Source organism: Kogia breviceps, chromosome 13, assembly GCF_026419965.1.
Source record: "Kogia breviceps isolate mKogBre1 chromosome 13, mKogBre1 haplotype 1, whole genome shotgun sequence".
Taxonomy (NCBI): Eukaryota; Metazoa; Chordata; class Mammalia; order Artiodactyla; family Physeteridae; genus Kogia; species Kogia breviceps.
The window spans coordinates 80,501,493-80,525,933 of record NC_081322.1 but is presented as its reverse complement, the minus strand read 5'-3'; the positions used below and the strand labels follow the sequence as shown (position 1 = coordinate 80,525,933).

Below are 24,441 nucleotides of genomic sequence, written 5' to 3'. Positions count from 1 at the left end.
GATCCAGTTTTTTAAAAAGAGAAAAAAGAATTCTTTGATATTTTAATTCTACAGGGAAACATTTTTGCCTCCTTAGATTTTATTATTTCATATGTCCCAGTTTTTTTAAATGCCTGTTAATTCCTGGATCATTCAGTAAGTGTTCACAGAGGCTCGGTGATGCATTAGGGCTGCCACTCCTTGAATTAACTGAATGTGCTCTCTCCCAGCCTGATGCAATGACCTTCTACTTTGCCTTCTGGCTTCTAGGCTCACTCCCTCAGATCCGTCCTCTACCCTGACAGCAAGATCATCTTCTGATGCTGCAATCTGGGGCCTGTACCCTGTGTTTCACATTTTTACAGGGCTGATCATCCCCTACAGCAACAGTTCTCAACCAAGGGTCCATGAGCCATTCCCAATCAACAGATTCATTTCTTGGGCTCATGCTGTAATATAAGCCTTGGTTTTATTTTCATTTAAATTTGTTTCAAAATTTTAAAATAAGGAGATTTTATGTAAAATTCGAGAAATCTGACTTTTTTTTCAAAAATTGAAAAGATATGATCATGCTGGCCCACGTTCCTTCAGGAGCTGAGTAGCGGTTGCTCCTCTCCAATGAGGTCGGTCACAGCAGGCAATTTGGGCCCCAACTCACTGACATTAACCACCTGGAATCTGAATCTGTGGTCCCTGAAAGCAGGCTCGGATCCAAATCTGTTATTTTTTTCCTACAAGGCTGTAGTGGATTAAATTGTGGCCCCCACAAGATAGGTCCACCTGGAATGTCAGAATATGACTTCATTTAGGATAAGGGTCTTTGCAGATATAATAGAGGTAAGTATCTGAGATGAGATTATCCTGGATCAGGACAGGCCTTAAATATGATGATAGGCTGTCCTCATAGGAGACAGAAAAGGAGAAGACAGAGACACACAGACAGCAGAAGGCCAAGTGAAGACGGAGGCAGAGACTGGAATTACATAGTCCCAAGTCAAGGAGAGCCAAGGGTGTTGGCCGCCACCAGCAGTGCAGGACAACAACTTTCTGTTGTTTTAAGCTTCCAGCTGGTGGTAATTTGTTCCAGCAGCCCTAGGAAACTAACAAAGGCCCTCTGTGATCTGGCCCTGGTCTACCTCTCCGGTCTCTGCCCCTGCACATGCTTGCCGTTCCCTCACAGCCATGTGGTTTTGTGATTCTGTTTTGGCATCTGCTCCTCCCCCTGCCTGGAAAACTCTTACATCTCTTTCTTCCTGGTTGAATTTCAATTCACGTTAAGGCTTTTATCAGAGGGCAAACTCCTTGGAGAACCCCTCTTCCTTAACTGGGAAAATGAGCAGACTGCTGCCCCCTAGTGGTAACAATGTTCCTTGACCTACAACACCTTTTAGCACTCGCCACACTAGGCTGAAAGCATGCCAGGGTAAGAAAGCTTCCAGAGGCGTTCATATTTGAACTAATCCTTGATGGCGGTGAAGGGTATGAGGCATGCGATGGTTAATTTTATGTGTCAACTTGACTGAGCTATGACTAAGCTGTGACGATGTTGTTTGGTCAAACACCAATCTACATGCTACTGTGAAGGTATTTTTTTTAGATGTATCTAACTTTTAAATCAGTAGACTTTGGGACTTCCCTGGTGGCACAGTGGTTAAGAATCCGCCTGCCAGTGCAGGGGACACGGGTTCAAGCCCTGGTCCAGGAAGATCCCACATGCCACAGAGCAACTAAGCCCGTGTGCCACAACTACTGAGCCTGCGCTCTAGAGCCCACGAGCCACAACTACTGAACCCATGTGCCTCAACTACTGAGGCCTGTGTGCTCTAGGGCCTGTGCTCTGCAACAAGAGAAGCCACCACAATGAGGAGCCCATGCACCATAACAAAAAGTGGCCCCGCTCACTGCAACTAGAGAAAGCCCCCAGGCAGCAATAAAGACCCAATGCAGGAAAAAAAAAAAAAAAAAAAATCCATCTATAAAAAAATACATAAATAAACCTCAAAAGAAAATCAGTAAACTGTGAGTAAAGCAGATTATCCTCCACAATACAGGTGGGCCTCATCCAACCAGTTGATTTGTTCTGTGCATTAGAAAGGTAGCTACTTTGATTGCAATATCAAGATGGAAGCAGAATAACTACAGACAGATACATCAATTAGGGACTGTTGCAAAAATGCAAGTAAAATGTAATAAAGGCATGTAGCGAGGGACCTGGAATGAATAGGGAGTGGGGAACAGATTAAGAACCAGAGGCAGATCATGTGACACAAACTGATGGCTGGCGTGCTGCACTGTAGCTTCTTGAAGTCAGGCTTATGTCTCATTCCTCTTGGCCCCCCAGGGCCCCCCCAGCACTCATGGGACACAGCATGCAATAACTTGTTCAATGAGGGATAAATGGACGAATATACAGGAGAAGAATGAAGAAAGGTTTAAAGACAGCCTTGATGCTTCTATTGACACGTCAGAATATCCCTTCTTTTCCCTTTCAGTGCCTTTTTAAAGTTCTACTTCTTGCCCATCCTCAAAATCTGTATCATCTAAAAATAATCAGGAACAGTGTGGATTTAACTTTGCACAAAACTTCTTCCCCCGTGAGCCTTACCTCTAATCTCTTCCCTTTTTCCGTCCTCCAGTTTTCCTTTGTATCATTTGGAGCCATGAATGTATGAGATGTGAGTGATGAGTATGAGGATATGGTGATCAGTGAGGAGATCTAGTTTAGTGGAAGTGGAATCAAGGTTGGTTAGAAAAAATATCGTGTTCGCAAACTTACGGGAAAATGTATAGGTAGTCAGGGCCTACCTGTACAACGTGGAGAGGAAGAAAATGATGACGATGTCAAGATACCATTAGGTATTTTGCAGTCATCTGACAAAATCACCTGAACAGAGTCAGAGTGTGACCAAGCGGTTTTGAGAAAACCCATATTGTACTTTGCACCACCTTGGTCACCTTGACAACACATCCTCTTTCTTAGGACAATAATATCATACCAAGAAAAGTGCTTGCAAATTAAGAAAGTATTCATTATAGGTGGAATATATATGGCTAAGCTAGCTCCACCCGGAGAAATAAGTGGGAAGGTATCCGAAGAGTTTGTACCACTAGCACAGGATGGAGTAAGGAGGGACAATTGAAGTGATGTTACAAAAAGGATAAAGTACAAAGGACAGATGAGTTTATTCACAACCAGCGTCAATCAGTCAAATGATGGGCGGCCAGGATCTTGGATCCATTGGTCTCACTTCCTGGAAGTGACTTTAAACTGAGAAAGGAACAGTTCTAGTAGGAGCCTGTAGCATTGTGACACCTGCAGCTTCAGTTGACACTTAAATCAACTGGGATGATTGAGGTCACATGATGATTGAGGAGGAGAACCAGATATCAAAAGTGACAATAGACCAAAATACTGATTTTCAACATACTTATAGGAGCTCATTGCTCTTAATGAATATCCATCTTCTAAAAAGCACTCTCACGTGGATTCTGAGCAACTTTGTTTCCCCCCCTGGCCAAAAGTATTGCTAAAAATATGGCAATGGGAAAAGTAAATTTTACCTTTAAATTATCTACAAGTAACAAAGCACTCCTTCAGGACTATTGTCCTATTAAGTTGTACTCTTCCCAGGAAAATTTAGGTTTTAAGTATCAACTTGGAAACTTTGACATAAAATCCGCAAGAGCTATGCTGTCAGTGAGGTAGGTCAGAGGAGCACTGATGACTGATCCCATCTTTACATGCGCTCAAAACACAGCTTCATGGCTCTAGTCATTCTGAAAAATACTTTTTCTTTATTGGTTCAAGTTAATTAGCCAGTAAAATGCATCTAGCTCTGGACGCCAGACCATTGTAAAATGCATCTAGCTCTGGACACCAGTCACACACAAGCCTCCATGCGTATAGGGGAGGTTGTCATTGGTAGTTGGGGAAGTACATCTGTGCATCTGTCTTTAAAGTAACATGGTCAGACAGGCAGACCACAGGACCAGGGGTCAGGCACGTGCAGCTCAGCTATATTTACTAACTAGGAGACCTTAGGATGACTTCTGAGCCTCTTTGCATCGCTATACCCTCTTCATCTGTAAAAAAAATGCCTTATACCACCCTCATAGGTCTGCAGGATTAAGTTTCATAATATATGAAATGCCTGGCACCTGGGAGGCTCTCTGGAAATGTCCACACTCCAGGCTTCTGGAGAGTAAATACATTCTCCCTATTAGCACTTCCAGGCCCCATTGTGTAGGACCCAGGCTCCTGGAATGAACCCTTTGATGCTTTTTGCTAATTCTTTCACCTCTGTATACTGTAGACTGCAAAGATATGAAAACAGAGGTGTAGTGAGTGATACAATGGAATAGCCAGTAGACTTGAACAGCTGGACTCTCGTCCTTTTTTACTATTAACCTGCAATATTACTTTAAACTAGTCCCTGAAGCTCCCTGTCTCTGTTTTCTCCTTTGTAAAGTGAGAATGTTGATCTACATGATTCCTAGGTTTCCCTCAGTTCTTGAGTATTATGATTCTAGGCAATTTTTTTATTATATAAGTTTTGGGTGTACAGCATTACAATACGACATCTGTATACACTACCAAGTTATCACCATGGGGTGATGGTGATGGGATGGGTCTAGTAACCACCCATCACCACACAGCTGACTCCCGTCTCCCATTACCCTGCCCCCAGCACACTTCCGCTCTGGTAACCACTAGTCAGTTCTCTGTATGTATGGGTTGGTTTATGTTTTGTTTTGTTTGCTTACTCATTTTTTTTTTTAGATTCCATGTATGAATGAAATCACAGTATTTGTCTTTATCTCTCACTTACTTGACTTAGTCAAATACCTTTAAGGTCCATCCGTGTTGTCACAAATGGCAGGATTTCATTCTTTTTATGGCTGAGTAGTATTCCATTATATATATGTGCCACATCTTCCTTATCTATTCACCTATCAATGAACACTTCGGTTGTCTCCACATTGTGGCTATTGTAAATAATGCTGCTATGAACATAGGGGTGCATATATTTTTTCTAATTACTGTTTTCCTGTTCTTCAGATAAATACCCAGAAGTGGTATTACTGGGTCATATGGTAGTTCTAGTCTTAATTTTTTGAGGAATCTGCATACTGTTTTCCAGTTTACAGTTCTATCAACAGTACAGGATTTCCTTTTCTCTACATCCTCTCCAACATCTGTTATTTTTGTCTTTTCAATAAGACTCGCTCCTGTCGACATGAGGTGGTATCTCATTGTGGTTTTGATCTACTTTCCCTAATAATTAGTAATGTTGAACATCTTTTCATGTACCTGTAAGCCATCTGTATGCCTTCTTTGGAAAAATGTCTATTCAGATCCTCTGCCCATTTTTTAATCTGGTTTGTTTTATTGTTGTTCACTTGTATGTGTTCTTTATATATTTGTATATTAACCCTTTATTGGATATATTATTTGTAAATATTTCTTCAATTCCATAAGTTGCCTCTTCCTTTTGATATGTTGCAGAGGCTTTTAGTTTGATGTAGTTCCATTTGTTTACTTTTGCTTTTGTTTCCCTTGCCTTTGGATTCAGATCCATAATAATACCTCTAAGACAGACATCAATGAGGTTACTGCTTATGTTTTCTTCTAGGAATTTTATGGTTTCAGGTCTTACATACAAGTTTTAAATCCATATTAAGTTAATTTTTGTGTAAAGTGTAAGATAGGGGTCTAGTTTCATTCTTTTGCATTGTGGCTATTCAGTTTTCTCAACACCATTTATTGATGAGACTATCCTCTTTCCTTTGTATGTTCTTTGCTCCTTAGTTGTAAATTAACTGTTCATATATATGGGGATTTACTTCTGGGCTCTCAATTCTGTTCCACTGATCTGTGTCTGTTTTTATGCCAGTACAATACAGTTTTGATTACTTTAGCTTTGTAAAATAATTTAAAATCAGGAAGCATGATATCTCCATCTGTTCTTCTGAATCTCTGCAGATTCTTTTGACTATTTGGGATCTTTCATGTCTCCATACAAATTTTAGAATTATTTGTTCTAGTTCTGTGAAATATGCCATTGACATTTTGATGACAACTGCATTGACTCTAGATTAGTTTGGGTATTATGGACATTTTAATATTAATTCTTCCAATCCATGAACATGGAATATCTTTCCATTTATTTGTGTCTTCTTCAATTTCTTTCATGAGTGTCATAGTTTTCCATATTCAGGTCTTTCACATCCTTGGTTAAATTTATTCCTAGGTATTTTATTCTTTTTTGATGCAATTGTAAATGGAAATATTTTCTTAATTTCTCTTTCTGATATTTCCTTATTAGTGCACAGAAATGCCACAGATTTCTGTATATTGATTTTGTATTCTGTAACATTACTGAATTTGTTTATTAGTTCTAAGTTTTTTGATGGAGTCTTTAGGGTTTTCTATATATAGTATCCTGCCATCTGCAAATAGTGACAGTTTTACTTCTTCCTATCTGATTTGGATGCTTTTCAGTTTTTTCTAGCCTAATTGCTGTGACTAGGACTTCCAATACTATGGCGAATAACAGTGGTGAGAGTTGGCCTCCTTTTCTTTTTCCTGATCTTAGAGGAAAAGCTTTGAGCTTTTCACCCTTGAGTAGCTGTGGGTTTGTCATATATGACTTTTATTATGGGTCTTCTATCTTTTTATTTAAGTCCTCTTTCTTTTTTATTGAGAAGCTTTATCAAAATGGATGCTGGATTTTGTCAAATGCTTTTTCTGCATCTATTGAGATGTTCATATAATTTTTATCCTTCATTTTGTAATGTGAGTATCACACTGATTGATTTGCTGATGTTGAACCATGCTTGTAAACCTGGAATACATCCCACTTGATCATATTGTATGATCCCTTTACTGTATTGTTGGATCTGGTTTGCTAATATTTTGTTGAAGATTTTTGCATCTATGTTTATCAAGGATATTGGCCTGTAATTTCTTCTTTTGTGGTATCATTGTCTGGTTTTGGTATCAGGGTAATGCTGGTTTTGTAAAACGTGTTTGGAAGGTTTCTCTCCTCTGTATATTTTGGAAGAGTTTGATAAGGATGGGTATTAAATCTTCTTTGATTATTTTGTAAAATTTGCCAATGAAGCTGTCTGGTCCTGGGCTTTTCTTTCTTGGGAGATTTTTGATTACTATTTCAATCTCCTTACTAATAATTGGTCTATCCAAATTTTCTGTTTCTTCATCATACAGTCTTGGAAGATTGTATGTCTCTAGGAACTTATCCATTTCTTTTCTTATTGTCATCCAACCTGTTGCTATATATATAGTTCTTTTTTTTTTTTTTTTGGCGGTATGCAGGCCTCTCCCTGTTGTGGCCTCTCCTGCTGTGGAGCACAGGCTCCAGACGCTCAGGCCCAGCGGCCATGGCTCACGGGCCCAGCCACTCTGCGGCATGTGGGATCTTCCTGGACTGGGGCACGAACCTGTGTCCCCTGCATTGGCAGGCGGACTCTCAACTACTGCGCCACCAGAGAAGCCCTATAATAGTTCTTATAGTCTCTTATAATCCTTTGTATTTCTGTGTTATCTGTCATAACTTCTCTTCTTTCAGCTCTGGATTTATTTATTTGAGTCTTCTCTCTCTCTCTTTTTCTTGATTAGTCTAGCTAAAGGCTTATCAATTTCATTTATCTTTTCAAAGAACCAGCTCTTAGTTTCATTGATCTTTCTATTGTTTTTTCAGTCTCTATTTCATTTATTTCTGCTCTGATCTTTATTATTTCCTCCCTTCTCCTAATTTTGGGCTTCATTTGTTCTTCCTTTTCCACTTCCTTCTGGTATAAAGTTATACTGTTTGAGATTTTTCTTGTTTCTTGAGGTAGGCTGATATCGCTATGAACTGCCTTCTTAGAACCATTTTTGCTGCATCCCATAGTTTTTGGTATGCTCTATTTCTCTTTTCATTTGTCTCTAGGTATTTTTAAAATCTTCTTTGATTTCTTTGATGACCCATTGATTTTACAGTAGCATGTTGTTTTATCTCCATATTTTTTGTGGCATTTCTCTTTTTTGTGATTGATTTCTAGTTTCATGCCATTGTGATCAGAGAAGATGTTTGATATGATTTCAATCTTCTCGATTTATTGAGATTTGTTTTGTGACCTAACATGTTATCTGTCCTGGAGAATATTCCATGTGAATTTGAGAAGAATGTATATTCTGCTTCTTTTGGATGAATGTTCTATGTATATCTATTAAGTTCATCTGCTTTAATGTGGTGTTTAAGTCCAATGTTTTCTTATTGATTTTCTGTCTGGATGATCTATCCATTGATGTAAGTGAGGTGTTAAAGTCCCCTACTATTGTTGTATTGCTTTCAATTTTCCCCTTTAAGTCTATTAATATTTGCTTACATATCTTGGTGCTCATCTGTTGGATACATATACTTTTATAAATGTTATATCTTCTTGCTGGATTGACCCCTTTGTCATTGAGTAATGCCCTTCTTTGTCTTTTATTACAGTCTTTGTTTCAAAGTCTATTTTGTCTGATATGAATATAGCTACTCCATGTCTCTTTTCATTACCATTTGCTTGAAATATCTCTTTCCATCCCCTCACTTTCAGTCTGTGTGTGTCCTTTCTACTGAAGTGAGTCTCTTGTACAAAGAATATAGGTAGCTTTTTTAAAAAAATCCATTCAGCCATTCTGTTTTTTGATTGGCAAATTTAGTTCATTTACGTTCAAAGTAATTATTGATATGTATGTATTTATTGCCATTTTTATAAACTTAAAAAAATTAAATTCCAAAGCTTCATCTTTTAATTCCCTCTCCCTCACTTTTTATATTTTCGATGATACATAGGCAAGGCTGCCCCTAGACCAGCTGCAGAGCCTGGCCATGGCTGCTATGGCATGCTGGTGGGCAAGGCTGGCCCCTGGAATGGCTACAGAACCTGACCACAGCTGCTGTGAGATGCTGGTAGTAGGGCTAGCCCCCAGATGAGTCTAGGCAATTTTGATTCTAAGTATGAAGTTCTGAAGACCATCTTTTTAAAAATTTTACTTGGGACTTCCCTGGCAGTCCAATGGTTAAGACTCTTCACTGCCACTGCAGGGGGCACGGGTTTGATCCCTGTTGGGGATCTTGCATGCTGCACAACATGGCCAAAAAAAAAGTTATTACTGAGTCTTTTGTGTGTGCCTGTCCTGTGTTGTTGGATGATGGTTGTGGTGATGATTGGGGACAGGTTTGTCCCTTTTTGCCAGTTTCTAGTTAGTGTTTATTGAATATTCATAGAAATGTTGTTAAGCTACCAAGCAAACATAACTCTTTTCTGTGTTTACAATTCTTTCTTCTATTTTCCCTTTTTTAAATCTTTGTATTATTATGGTTCAGCTTCCTGAGTCCTTTGTCAACAGAATGAATCTTTAATGTTGTAATAATACAAATATTGATAACTGAGCAGAATAATAAGAAATTGTACATGAGATGACAAATGAGCAGCCAATAATTTCATCCTAGAAGAGAGATACCATTGAGCCTGTAGAGTGACCTTGGCATCCTTCAGAACAAAGGTACCATGCTTTCTCCAGCTAATACTTTCTTATCTGATGGCTTTATTTAAAAAACAAAACAAAACCTTTGTTTCATCTTTCTGTCCTTTTCTGAACTCTGATCAAACAGTCCCACAGTTTGGCTTAAAAGTAAACTTCCCAGCTTGTCTAAATGGATCATGAAAACAGAATATTTCAATAGGTGTTCATTTGCTTTTTTATTTGCTACCAGAAAATTCATGGCTGTTACAAAAACATATTTATATTCAGGAGGCTTGTTTTACGTTGTTTCACCCCTCCCCTGTCTATTAAATCAAATGGATGTAATCCACTGCTTGATTCCTCAGACACTTTCCCTGCAGCGCACAGGGGATTAGGAAGCATGCGGTGTGAAAGAGCAGCAGGAGAGATGGCTTGGAAGTGCTCCCCTCATCACAAATATGTGTCTTCAATATTTAGTTGTTGTGGCAGGAAAACAGCAACAAATACATGAACTGTAAACCATCTGGCTTGAAATATGTTCAAATATGAATGTTCATCTTGAAAAATGAAATCTATGGAATTCTGGCATCCACTTTGACTTTTGAGAGATGAACAGCTTGGATATGCAAAGAAGGGATTTCTAGACTAGCCTTCTTAAACTTTAAATTTTCCTGAACTAGAAGTTAAATAATTCACTACCTAGACAGGAAAACTTTCCTCTCACTTTTAAACACTAAGTAAAAATGTTGCTCGAAAATCCTGCAGTTGTATCTGTGTAGGGATTTGTACAGCTTTGTTTTAGGAAGAAGAGAAAGGAATGTGGTTCTGTGTTTATTATCTAACATTTATTAAGTTTCAGTGTATGCTAGGTATGATAAAAAAAAAAACACATAAAAAGCATGATAATTCTGACTTTCACCAGATTCCTAAATCAAAAAGTTCAAACTGGCAAAACAGGAGGCTTTGAACTGTACCACTTAGTTTGGGGGTAAGAAATGATGAGTTAGTCACTCTTCTTGCTTTGGAACTATGACCCCGAGGCTACACAGCATCCGTGCCCTATAAGAAGTAGCTCTCCAAATGACTCTCAGAAATATTTTAGGTGACTCAGTAAATGTAAAGATGAAATGTGCTGCAAACATACGCGAGCAATAGGGAAGATGAAGGCAAACAAAGCACAAAGCCCTCTGGGCTTAGCAGACGGGATCAGACGTAACCACAGAAAGAGGACTAAAAGCAGGAGTAATTTTTGCTTGCTGTTTGATGTTTGGGGAGCTTTTCAAATTGACCCTTTGAGAGACATAGAAATTCAAACTTATTTGCCTCCTTCTCTTCTTCACGTTATATAATTTTTGACAAAACCCAGATTGATCTCCATCTAGAGAGAATTCTCCCTACAGTAAATCCTTCAGCTAGATCTCTTTGTGCTTCAGTGACCCTCAGGTGGACAGTCTCTACCACTCCAGGATGTACTCACCTTTAAATGATTCTTTAGTTGCTGCACGTGTTCCCTGCTACATTGTAAGCTTCTAAATACGTGACTATTCACTATTCACCAGACTCTAAGACCCTCTGTGCCTAGCTTTCTGTGATGCATGCAGTGGTTTCAGTAAGCATTCATTTGAAATTATGAAACTTGGATAAATGAAAGAATTATGCCTAGGTGGGAAAAAAAGGCTTGAACTGGATAATGTTAACAAAGTTTGTGAAACAAGCCATTTTTACATGACATTAAGAGAGCACAATGTTTCCTAAAACAAAAATACAATATACTTAATTCAGCAAAAGGTAGGGTATTGGTGATATATTTAATTAAATTTTATCTTAAAATCAGATATATTTCAATGCATGGCCTTTCTTTTTTCTTTTATTCTACTCTTTCTTTAAAAAGTTGAATTTATTCAACATATGATTTATCTAACAGAATTTCATAATTTTCACAACAAATGTTCTTCAAAATAACTATGTAAAGACCTGAGATATATGTGTTTGTATTTTTTAATTTCTTTTTTTCACCTCTTTTCACTTTAATACTTAGTTGTTTATAAATGCTTTTAGGAAAAGGGGCAAAAACATGTTCAATGCTTAGAAGAGGAAATTTGGCAATGCTATTTTTATGCTCTGTGAACTCTGCTATATCTACAGGAAACTTAGATTTTAATATGCAGCAGCAAAAGCTACTAGATGATCAATCTTGCCCTTGAGGATCAAAGTGTTTCTCTGTTCGGTCAACTGTTCAACTAAGAAACTAAAAAGAACTAAAAAGATAATGCAGCAAATCCAGTCCAGGAATGTATTGTGGGCAGTATGGAGTTTGTGTCATACATACAAGCAATTAACCTGCCTTTGTAAACGTATTTGTTTGGTTTCCCTCCTACTTTTTCCATTATAGAAAGTTTGTTATTGGTTATCTTTTTTTTTTTTGCGGTACGCGGGCCTCTCACTGTTGTGGCCTCTCCCGTTGCGGAGCACAGGCTCCGGACGCGCGGGCTCAGCGGCCATGGCTCACGGGCCCAGCCGCTCCGCGGCACGTGGGATCCTCCCGGATCTGGGCACGAACCCGCGTCTCCCGCATCGGCGGGCGGGCTGCCAACCACTGTGCCACCAGGGAATTGGAAGCCCTACTGGTGATCTTTACAAGGGAAAAAAACCCACAACTTTTGTGTAGTGACCTGGAAGAACCAATGAGTATATCCATTTAATTAGAAAGACTGTATCTGCCTTAGAAACACACAATGCAGATTTCACTTCATTTGTTCTGAGAAAATTCTGGAAGTTAAATGGACACAACTTATAAGCAATGGAAAACAATTAGGTGAGGCTAGATCAAATTCTGAGCATTTATATCATTTTAGTAGATTTCGTACAATTTCCTGTCCTTAGGTGCAACTCCATTCACTTGGCCCCAATTCTTGGGAAATGATTCAGATAGTTCTGATTTAAATTCTGATCTGTACAGATTTCTTCACTGAAGTAAAAACTGCGGCAGACGTTTTGGGGCATGAAAGGCACCCTCGCACTTCACCACGTAAATTAAAAATAAGGAGCGCAACCACAATATCTTAGTTATCAAAACTGAGAGCTTCTGAGGAGCCCAGAGGCTGAACTGAGTTGTATTTGGGTGTGTGATATAAGGTATGATATCTTGTGTTTTATAAAATCTGATTACAACATTGTAAACCAACCAGTGGTGTCAACAGGTTATTCTTATGTGTGAATATAGAGAAGATGAGAAGAAACAGTATGTCCATCAATTGAACAAGTGTTGAGTTCTGAGTGAATTGAATATAATTTGAAAGTCACATATTTTTTAATATGAGTAAACTAAATATCATGCAAGTTCTACAAAGATAAAATCTATAAAGAAAAGTGCTGAAGTTAAATCATGATTTATACTTTCATAATACAACTATGAACCATTTTTCTATGCTATAAATGAATAATAGCTTCACTTTAACACAAAGTATCTTTACATATTCAAAATGAGGAACAAACACATCACATTTTAGAAATAAGAATGGAGCATGCAAAGATGTGTTTTTAAACCTAAACCTTTATATTTTTATTGTAGCACTAGAAATAGCCTAAGCAATTAACAACAAAAATGTGACCACAATTATTATTCAGCAATATATGCCTCTCATTTGTAACACTGTGTGAAGAATACAGAAGGCTAGAAAAGCCCAACTCTTCCTGACACTCATTGAATCTAAAATAGACAAGATAGTATAAAATTCTGGAGGTAGTCTCTCTGAATTAATTTTTATAACCCAACTGAATAATGCCTCTAAGACATGTAAATCCTAAACACTTCAGAAATAACAAATCATTTCACCATGGAAGATTACTGGCTTAAAGAAATGAATATGAAGACTTTATACCTTTGTTATTTCTCACTGTTAAAAAAGCTACTGAGGATATTTCACTAGCTGCACGCTTACCTCAGGTTAATGCTGCCAAAATACATGTACTTTTATCTATTTCTAGAGGGGAAATATCCTTACAAAAATGATATCTTTTTCTAAAGAGAAGCAAATTTGCTGATTTTTTGTGGCTACTCTAAAAATTCTCCCAAAGAAGCGTTATCTCACATAAGTGTGAGTGTTTTATAGCTGTGTGGGTGTATGTGCCTTGGTTAGGGGAACTGGAAGTGGAGGAGGAATGAGGTTGAACTCACGAGGTAGATATTACAATTAGCCCCACTAAGCAAATGTATAAACGGAGGCTCAAAAGAGGTAACACAGCCAGGTTTGGGTGACAAGGAGAAAGCTCACCCATCCATCAAAATGCTTCACTTATGATACCAAAGTTCAAAATGGCTAGAAATATGGGTGTTTTAAAAGGGACCTGGGATTTGTTCCAGCCTAGTATGGTAAGATGACAGACACGGAGACATCTGCCTTGAAAGAAGAGTTTCTTACATGGAGTTCCCAAGAGGAGGGGACACACACACCACACAGGGCCACATAGGGAAGCACCAGGGTCCATCAGGAGGCAGGAGAAAGGGGGTGAGCATGGCCAGAGCCTTTATTGAGGTTTTTGTGGGAATGAATGGGTGAGAACGGGAGGGCAAACTCAGCAAGCTTAGGACTGGGTAGTTTGAATAATTCCAATAGGCTCTGGGATGGAAAAGTGGTGCCTAGTTGTCCAGTATCTGGCCCTCAGGTGACTTAGGGAAAAAAGAACATTAGATTGGTGTGTGAGAGTTTGATCCAGGAGACGTTTGGGGAATGGGCTCTAGACTGATTGGTTTGCATATCAAAGGCTGTTCTCTGCAGGTTGCTTTCTATCGCTAGGAATTAGCTAACCCTGGAAGGTACAGTTCCTCCCCCGAGTCTCCAACATGTCAAAGACATCTTCCTATATAGAAAATTTAAAAGAAAATGGTTAATAAAATAGGATAACATATATTCATTTCTCTATAACCTATTGGCATTATGTAGAAATAGATGGCATACTTAATCACATATAACAGCATACAGTTAGTGCTCTGTACCTGCAGGCTCCACATCCATGGATTCAACAATCACGGATTGAAAAAAAATTTTTTTTTTCCATTTCAGAAAGTTCCAAAAGGCAAACTTGAAGTTGATGCACTCTGGCAACTATTAACTAGCATTTTCATTGTATTAGGTATTATAAGTACTCTAGAGATGATTTAAAGTATACAGGGTGATGAGTATAGGTTATAGGCAAATACTACACCATTTTATATAAGGGACGTGAGCATCCGCACATTTTGGTATGCGAGGGGGTCTTCGAACCAATCCCCTGCATTTACTGAGGGAGGACTGTGTTTATTCACAATTAATTATTAACTAAATTAAATTAATTCCTATGACATAAATGTGTCTGATTACAAGAATGCAATTTATACTGTATGTTGTGTGTTTGATGCACAAATCCATTTATTAGTACTTCATAAAGGGAGATGTTTACAGAGCAGTGGTGGGGCTTGCCGCCATCTTGGCGGAGAATCGCTGCGAGCTCCTGGGATTGGGGGTGGTCTCGGGGCGGGGTTGGGGGCGGCCAGGGGCGGGGCTGGGGGTGGCCTCGGGGCGGGGCTCTGAGCCTCGGCCCGGCACCCGCCCAGAGCGTGTCCTGCTCAACAGCCGAGGTCCCGCTCTGCGGGTGTCGTGCCGGGATCCGAAAGCCTTCCTGCACCGTCTGTGCCAGGCCTACCTGGACCCGGACTCGGACAAGGATGAAACAGGTGGGTGTCTCTTTCATGGTCAGAGACCGCACCTAGCTCGGGCCCGTGGTGCACTCCCTGAGACACTGGTCAGTCACAAAGACCTTGCAGAGGGAGCGGAATTACACCTCGCTAGTAAAACTTGGAAAGGACAGAATTAGAGAAGGAGACAGCAAAACGTCACAGCTGCGGGTGACGCACGTGCACCGAGGCACGTCCAGGGGCGGAGCTCCCTCAGACCGGGTCCACCAGGCCGACGGCGGGAGGTCCCAGCAGCTCGGCAGCAGCCTCGGCTCTTCCTGCAACGAAGGAAGAAGGGGTGCAGAACAGGCGGGTTCCTCTGCGGGGTCTCCCAGGAGCTGCACGACTCCCCCGACGGCCCAAGCAGGGAGCCCGGCGACAAGGCCACCGTTTTGCAAGAACGGGGTTCAAGGAAGGATGTGAGGAAGACAGTATCCACAGCTTTAGAAATGTTTGACCGTTTCCCAAGATGCAGTGATCCGCCATGTCGAGGAAGACTGGCTGTGAGAAGAAACCTGCTTTGTACAATTTCTCGAGAGAGGTCCTTCTGTGCCGTCGAGGTGGGCGGTGAGGGACGGGGCCAGCTGTCCGAGGCCGGGCGTCTCCACTCAGGAGGCCTGCTCCCCGGGTGGGCGTCCCCATAGGGACCTCCGCTTGGTTTTGCCAAGGGCCACTCGGGCCTGAGGCAGGGCGCTCCTGACTGACCCTTTTAATCACCGAAGATCGCTGAAAGGACAGCGTTCTTGGTGCTACATAAACAGACTGTAACGGAGCCTGGGCCTCACTGGTAGGCAGTGGCAGCAGCGCCATGGCCCCGGGCTCTGGGTGCCCGCCGGTCACCCTGGCAGCACCAGGCCCTGGTCCTCCGGGCAGGGGGTCTGCTCTGCCTCCTCGAAGTGTTGGGTTGGTGGTTCCTCCTGGCCTCCGAGTGTTCGCTGCTTCCCGGGCCTCCTTCCTGACCCTGCCCGGAACAATCTAGGCTTCTCCGTTTGTCATTTCCGGGTGAGAGCCCTGTGCATCCTTTCTTTCCCCGTGTGGACAGACCACACAGTGCTTTTACTTCTTAGAAATGCCTGAAAGTGCTGCTGCCTTTGGGGCTGATCTGTTAAGTCAGTTAAAAGGAGGTACAAGTTTTGCCTCGTCGGACCCACCCGGGGCCTCGGGGGACCTGGCGCCCAGCCTTGCCTTGGTCTTGCCGGGGATGGAGGTCGGGGCGGGGTGTCTGTGCAGCCAGCCTCTGGAGCCGAAACTCCGGGTCACGTTGCAAAGCGGACGTTTACAGCACATCGCAAACATCTCTTTCCCACGGGCCCTCTAGTCGTCTTGTGTAACTGTGCTCGTCTCCCTGATGTTTCTGGGGCGTTGGGGACACAGCCTGCACGGGCCCTGCTCCCCGACATGACGTTGGCGCTGCTAGGATTCCTTTGAAACCTTCCTCGGCTGGTCGTGCGGCCTGTCAGTCCGGGGGCCCTGGCTCGGAGGGCAGCTCTGCTACCTGACCTTGGGCTTCTAGGCAGGTCTGGCTCCAAACGCTTCCAGAGGCTTCTCTCCTGTGCCCTCTTCTCCTTTGCCAGTATTACCTGATGAACCAAGTTCTGCAGCACCTAGGACTTATCTCCTCCTTTTTGTAAGGTCTGTTGTATGTTGCTAAATGTTTGGCTTTATTGGTTTATAGTAACCTTTCTATAGGGCACACTTAGCCCTCCTGACCTGCCCTCCCCAGAGCCCTCAGGTGTGGGTGGCCCCTTCTTGGCCTGTGGGGCATTGCTGTGACCTTGACATAATACATAGGCTTGTGGCTTTTTTTTTTTTTTTAAATTTGAAGATATCAAGACTTAATTCACTAAAATTTATTCTAAGTGGATATTTTTACTTTTGTACTTCTTTAAGTATCCATATTTTATCGGCTTACAGTTCATGCCTAAGTTTCCCCTGAAAATAGCAAATAAAATTGTGTATTTGTGGGGAAAAAAGAAATGTTTAGGGTAATGGTTAAAAATGAAGATGCTAAAATCAGAGAGAACTGGATTGAGGTCCCAGCTGCCCCTACTGCAAGTTACTTCATTAGGCCTGTTTCCACTTTAGTGTAGGGGGGGCTTATCATAACCTACCTCATAGAGTGAGTCAGTGTATGATTTAATTGGACAATACTGGAAAAGTACTTAACCTGGTGCCTGGATTATTGATTTAGGATTTAGAATTACTCTTATTATTTAGGTCAATGAATACTCATAGTTATTATTCTAGACAGGTTTTTTCAAAGTTTTATTTTTTTTTAGGATAACTAAATAGATTCACCATATGAAGATGCAGAAAGCTTAAGCAATTATTCAAGTGATTCAGATCTCCTCCTGTTTTCATCTTAATTGTCTGAAAAATTTAAATGAAATATCTGAGTCACAACTAGCCAAAAATCTTCATGTGGGCCAAGTTTGCCTACCAGGGCAACCATAGTCACTGTTTAATAACTCTGACTTACACAAAATCAGAGCATGGACCAGGCCTATGCACAGCCACTCCTGGGATCACTAAGGTATGAAAGAATATTCTCACTGACCTCATGGGTGCACCAAGTGGGATTAGGAAGAAAATAGGGTTTATTCCATCAATCCCACAAAAATGTCTCCTTTATTCTTCATAGCCACATGTTAAATTTATGAAAATTCTTCCATCTGTGCTTTAAGATCCTTTTCTTTTCTCTTCACCATCTTCTGAAAGATTGTTTAACTTATATTTATTTACCCGCTGTTCTATGTCTTCTATAAAAAGCTTTTTTCAAAGATAGAGAAAGGAAGTAAAGAAGCTAAGTAGGGAAAACTCTATAAAAATGTTTTGCTGTATCCAGCCATCAGCAGCTAGGTTATTCTTTAAATTTACATAAGGATTTATTATCATCTTGACTGCAATCATGTAGAAAAGGAATGGGGTACAAAGTACATGAGGCTAATTTAATAAAACGAGCTTTCTTTGCTTGTGAAATCTTTGAAGGAAGGAATCATTAGACAGAGACTTGCCTTGTTTTCACCAAGGTCAGGAGGCATGTCAACTTGGAGATGTGCCTTTGGCGAGAAGTCCTTAATTAGAAATTCCTCGGGAGCTGCTCCCAGTAGGTGCTTCCTAAGACAAAAAGACAAAATAACTTAGCAGGGAAGCCCTTACTAAGGGTAAGGTTACAACGTCCAGGTTCAGGTGAATGAAAGAAACAATTTGCTGACAGCAAAAGAGCAAAGCTGTCATGATGGGTTGCTGGATTTTGAATGAAAGTCTCTCCATCATATTAGTAGTAAGTATCATTTTTATTTAACTTTAAATATATACATTGAATATCTTGATTCTTAGGATAACTTGTATAGCAATATGAAATAACTTCAAGTATTGCTCTGGTTAAAGGACTAAAACTCGTTAGAAAACATTCAATAGATATATTTAATTTACCCTTGCTGAATCATGTAAGGCATGACTTTTAAAGTCAAGTAGTTTGCTTTTGCATCATGTATGAATGTTTCTCTAAGTCGAATGAAGGCTTTGAATTAGACTATGAAATTGGAATTTTTCTAGAGTACATTCTGAGTTGTTTTTAAAGATTTCCTCCTTCTTGACATCATTGACTTAAAACGTTATAGCAGTGTTGATTAGGATGGTTTTGTACTTTTCATTAATTTCCTTAAAATATACCCATATGCGTTTAAAGTCTTTTTTTAGAAAGTTAACAATTTCTTATCATTACGATAACTGTTAAAAAACTAATCTATGAGAAATAAGTGCTGTATATTGTGGTTGATATTGAGAAGCTCTTCATTTCACTTTAAGAACCCCAAGAACCCCAAGTGATTTTGAATAGAAGAAAAGGTTGAAGACAGTATTGATTGGTTCTTTTTTCATTCTACTGTAGCTCTCATGGCTGGGAGTAAATTTATATCTGTTTATTGACACGTTCCGTTGGTACGAAGAGGAAGAGTCTTTCCTTTATACACGAGTTATTCTGGGTGTAAGTAGATTTGGAGACTTCGCATTAATTATCATTTCAGAAAGAAAATGCATTCTATTTTCCCCGGCTTCCTTGTTTTCACTGTATCTCTTTCTTGTGTGTTTATATATGGACAGTCAACGCTGGCTTGGGCTCGAGCATCTGCAGTGTGCCTGAATTTTAACTGCATGCTAATTCTATTACCAGTCAGTCGAAACCTCCTTTCACTCATGAGAGGGACAAGTAGTGTAAGTACTAAATTATTTGAAATAAGTTCAGTTGTTCTGATCTAGCATGTGTCATTGAAAACAAAGATGTACTTCACTATGAAATTCCCAATAATCCTGGTTAGACTGAGGTTTGTTTCTCTGTAGTGAGAACACAAGGACTAAAACTGAACGTCTGAAATTGGTACATCTGATTTGTCTTTTGCTTTTGCCATTGACTCCCTACATGACATTGGACTCTTTGCTCAACCTTCCCCTGATGCATTTGCTTCACCGGAAAAGGGGAGCTAATAAGATTGACCTGACTCGTGAAGATGGAAGTATTATAACAGCTTGAATTATGACAATTTCTGATTAAGAGGAGCTAAATAAGTAGATGAGCCAAATGCACTAAAGAAGCATCTCTCTGAGTTTTCAACCCAGGAAAACACAGTCACTGTACATAGATTTTAGTATGTAAATTTTAGCCCCTGCCAGACATATTAGGGCATTTCCTAATTATGTAGATTTCACCGTGTTGGGTACTTACCTGTGTTTCCTGCCAAACAGAATAATGCACTGTACAGAAAAGTAAGACCTCCAATAACCCTTCTAGACTACATAATTTATTATATAATCATCTTCATAATTTTATGAATATTTAGTTGTAGATGAATATAGAGCCTGTCTTTGTGTAGTAAGGAATAATTTATAGACTGCTTAAACCATGTCACTGAGGATGATGGTTTTTCATCTTCATTTTCTAAATTAGCTGAGGCATGATTATTAGCAGGTTCATTCTAGAGTTTGGGCTTATAGCCAGGCAACTACTAACTCAGTCACTTTTATTGAGTTGAAATTTCAGCAAAGCCAGTAATAACCATTTGCTTTTGCTTGTTGAATTAATGGCCACTGATTTCTGTGTCATGTAGCCTCACCTTCCGTAATTTAGAGACAGGGCCTGAGTCCTGCTTTCTTAACTCTTATGACACTGTTATTGCTATGATTTTCCCTGAATAAGACTTTTAATTTTTGTCATTCTAGTGCTTCCGAGGACCATGGAGGAGGCAATTAGACAAAAATCTCAAGTTCCACAAACTGGTGGCCTATGGGATAGCCATGAATGCAAGTAAGTGCTTGTTATCAATTGCCTGATTAATTTTATAATACCTCCCATTCACTTTATAGCTTTATTTTCTCCCTGCCAAAGACTCACCCTTAGGTAAAAGAAATCTTTGCCTTCCATCTGACCGTACAAACCTTATATAAATGGATTTTTAAATTTCTGATTTATACGCATGCAGTCTTCCCTACCAAGCCTTCAATTTGTCAAGGAAACGTTTATGAAACTTCATTTTTATTTGTGAATAATTAAGCTTGTTGATAATACCACGGTAAAAACCCACTTGAAAAATGAACACTGTTAGTCAATATAAGTCACATCAGAAATAAAATTGACCTATACTCAAAATCCCATCCATTCGTAGGAAAATGACTATCAAATGGTATCATGGGCAATGAAAAGAAAAGCAAGATCCTGTGAACAAGGTTCTGAATAGTATTGAGCTAGGGGATATAAAAGGATCTTGAAAAGATATGAAGCTTTATAGGTATGTAAAGTGTCATCACTATTTCTTGAATAGAAAACAAGAGAATTCAAGATAAAGGCACTAGAAATTAGCATCAAAGGTCAAGGTTAAACTCTGGTGGGGAAGAAAGGAACAGGGGCAATGACCAACTGGCTTGTGGTTTTGTTGGGCAACAAAGACATTGAAATAAAAGGCTATCTGAACAATAAAGAGTTATGATTCAGGACTGTTTCCCTCAAACTAATTTAACAGTAAACTGTTTTTCTCATTTGTTTTTATCCTCTCATGCATAAAAAAATAGCAGAGTAAAAAGAACACTCAAAACAAATGTGGGTTTAATTAAGCAACAAGACATGACAGCCGGTGCCCCAGTGCCAATTAGCACAACTTTGGGTGTGCGCTGAGATGTGTGGGGAGAGTTCCCTACCCGCTGTCTTCAATGCCAGATTAAACCAACCCCGGAAACGTTTGCAAAAGGTCTTTGGAGTTTGTTAAGACTTAAGCGTAAAAATACATCATGTCTTAGAGAACGCTAGCGAAGGGATGGAGGACAAAGAGCAGGGCTAATTCATGTTTGTGTTCCAAGGCCTGCGGTAGCGCTGAGTATATGTAGGTGCCAGCGATCTTTGATGAATGAGTGAATGCGGGAAGGAATAAAGACTCAGGGAAGCAGATTTCAGCTCAGAAACGGAAGTCTTTGCCAGACCTTGAAAATGATCTAAAATTAGAATGAAGGTCCCCTGAGAGTGCTGAGTTCCCTGTTGGGGGAGGTGTCCTAGTGGAATCCAAATTGCTCCTTGAAAAGCACTTCAGAGAAGGAATTCAAGGAATCTCTAGGCTTCCTTTAAAATCTTAAGAATCTTTAATTCTGCGTTAAAAGAGGAGATAAAACACAGTAAGATGGCAGGAAGAATATGATCACTGCAATAGCTTTAAGGCAGAATTGGACTCTAAGAGAAAGTTACAAAGATATTAGAGAAGGAACAAAAAAACCCACAGAATCAAAACAATCAGAAAAGAAATCAAAGAAGAAAGGAAAATATGTATTATACAGTAGGTTTCTCCTTAAACCTTTGGGTATGTATATTTCTTCATCTGGAATCATATATCAATAGTATACCTGCATCAGTGATGTGTATTGAATATCTCCCTCCCATGTGCCAGATACCCTGATAGGAGCTGTAACCTTCTGAAACTGGTACAGTCAGTAATGTTTTCAGGACGGAGTATAATTCATAGGGACAGCAGTTGACTAGAATCAGATAACCAAGTTATTTTATACCCCTGCTAGTGATGGGTTGTGTGATCTCGGATAAGTTCCTTCTGTCCTCCTCTGTGGAAATAAAAGAACAAGAATCCAGTCTATCCATCCTTATAAGATGAGCAGACCGGTTGTCAGGAGTGGACCTCTAGGAAACCCACAGACTTCAAGGTCATTCGCCGCTGCTATCGCAAAGAGAATCAGATCCAAGTTTAACAGGGCCGCAGGCTCCGCTCATCAAGCCCCGCCCACTGGCGCTCCTCCTCACCTGTCACTGGACCCCTTTGCTTTTCCCTAGCTCCTGGTGGTCCCTGAGCAGTCTTTGCCTTTGCTCTTGCCATTCCCTTTGTCCAAAATGCTTATCCTCTCCTTCTTCATTGGGTAAGTGGTTGCTAGGTACCTAGGTACCTAGGACTCGTTGCCTGGCCAGCTTTCCCCTGAGCCTCCAGGTCTGGGCTGTTGGCCCTCCTCACCTGCGGGTCCAGCCATACCTCCTGCCATATAGTACTATTTCTCAGACTCTGATCACCTTAAAGCTTGCGACTGTGCCTTATGCCTCTTGGCTTTCCCGGTCCCGGCACATAATAGCTCCTGAACAAATTCGGTCAAACCTGGGGTTGAGTAGAGAAGTCAGCTAGCAGGCAAAAGAGATCAAGAGAATTACTGGAAAAAGAGACAAGACGTGAGAGTGCGGGAGTTCCCAGGGAACCGGGAACAGTTTGGGGTGGACGAAAGATAGAGCGGGCGGTGAAGAGATCCGGAAAGACGCCAGTCATCCGCGATAATCAATTCGCATTCTGCTCTGACAAGACAAAGCGGGATGCTCTTTCTTCTCCCTCCTTCCCTCACAGATCCCTGGAGAGAGTCAAGTATCCTCTCTGGCCCTCTTCTGCTTGAGTCCCCACTGTTTGCCAGGCTCCCAAACATCTCCCGGGGCTGCGCCAGCAGGGTCTGACTGCTTTTGAGCGCAGAGCATTCCTCATCTCCCACCTCCATGGCAACCAGCAGCGCTGCGCTTGTTTCCGTTCCAGGCAAAGGCAGGAAGGTGGGGAGATCACTCCCTGCTTCTCCCAAACCCTGACAAAGCAATTATTACACTTCACATTAACTACAAAACGCGGCTGGCATCTGTGCTTTTAGGGAAAAAAAAAAAATGCTAAGCCCTGGTTTCATAGATACACCTTTGCTTTTCACATTTTGTCCTTCCGGTGTATGCACTTGGGAGCAGCTGAAAATGTCCCCGTGCTTATTTTATTAGCATCGCCCATTATGCTGCTTTTCAAATAGCCGACTGGCTTAATAGAGGTGTGTAACCTTGGAAGAAGTGCATCCACATCGAGGTTTGTGTGCCAGCCTCTAATTTCTCATCCGTTCCCCTGTAAGTTGAACTGCAGGCTTTAATTGGTCAAATCATTAAAGGATGTAATTAGAGCCTGTGAAAGTAGGCTGGGGAGGAGGAGGGAAGAGGCAGACAATGGTATCCATAATCAAGGGCATCACCGAAAATGCAGTGACAGGAACTCTTCTTCCTTTGGCTTCCTGCCTTCCTGCATGCCTGCCTATGATAAGAGCTGCTGGAGCCTTCTTCAACCACTAATAAATCATTTTCAGAGCCCTATCACCTCACTGGTATGAAAATCATAGTTTTGCACAGCTTCTCCGTTCTTATTAATGCACATCTTTCTGGGCTGTCTGGTCCACAGTAGACCTTGAAGACACTTGCAATTGAATAGTAGTACTTTGAGCCCGAGCTTCCTTCAAGGGGTCTGTGAACAGTGACCAAGGCAGCTCTCTCTGGCAAATTCTGCAGCTTGCATCCGCTAGGTTCCGGGGTGGACGGTGACCCACGTGTAGCCCCTGATGAGTTGCTGATTAAACCTCAAGAAACACAACACAGACAGGTTGAGAGAAATGACCTCAGAATCGGGGTGCTAAGAAAAAGTGATTTGGAGGCCTCACCACAGAGAACAGTCCCGGAGGCCCAGACTCTTCAGGACTTGATCCCAAAGGGGTGGCTACTAGTTCTGCTTGAGGCTCGGGGAGCTCCAAGGAGGCTCTCTACCCCGTCCTGCCTAACACGGTTTAATGTGATTTACAGACGAGTGGCACGTACAGGATGCCAGAGAATGTGTGTATTCTTGCAGAAATCAGACCGCAAATTTGAAAGTTTGGGGCCAGATTCTGAAATGCAGAATCAAGAAACGCAGCC

At 40.8% G+C, this 24,441-nt stretch overlaps 1 protein-coding gene across 1 annotated transcript in view; it reads left to right on the top strand.

The window, feature by feature from the left end:
• The first annotated feature begins 18,444 nt into the window (after positions 1–18,444).
• NOX3 (NADPH oxidase 3) overlaps positions 18,445–24,441 on the top strand; it is a 58,066-nt gene continuing 52,069 nt past the window's right edge. Inside the window, exons 1-4 of the mRNA XM_059083730.1 lie at positions 18,445–18,492; positions 19,102–19,197; positions 19,314–19,424; positions 20,427–20,511. Of these exons, the coding sequence (XP_058939713.1) occupies positions 18,445–18,492; positions 19,102–19,197; positions 19,314–19,424; positions 20,427–20,511 (340 nt within the window). The remainder of the gene's footprint in view (positions 18,493–19,101; positions 19,198–19,313; positions 19,425–20,426; positions 20,512–24,441) is intronic.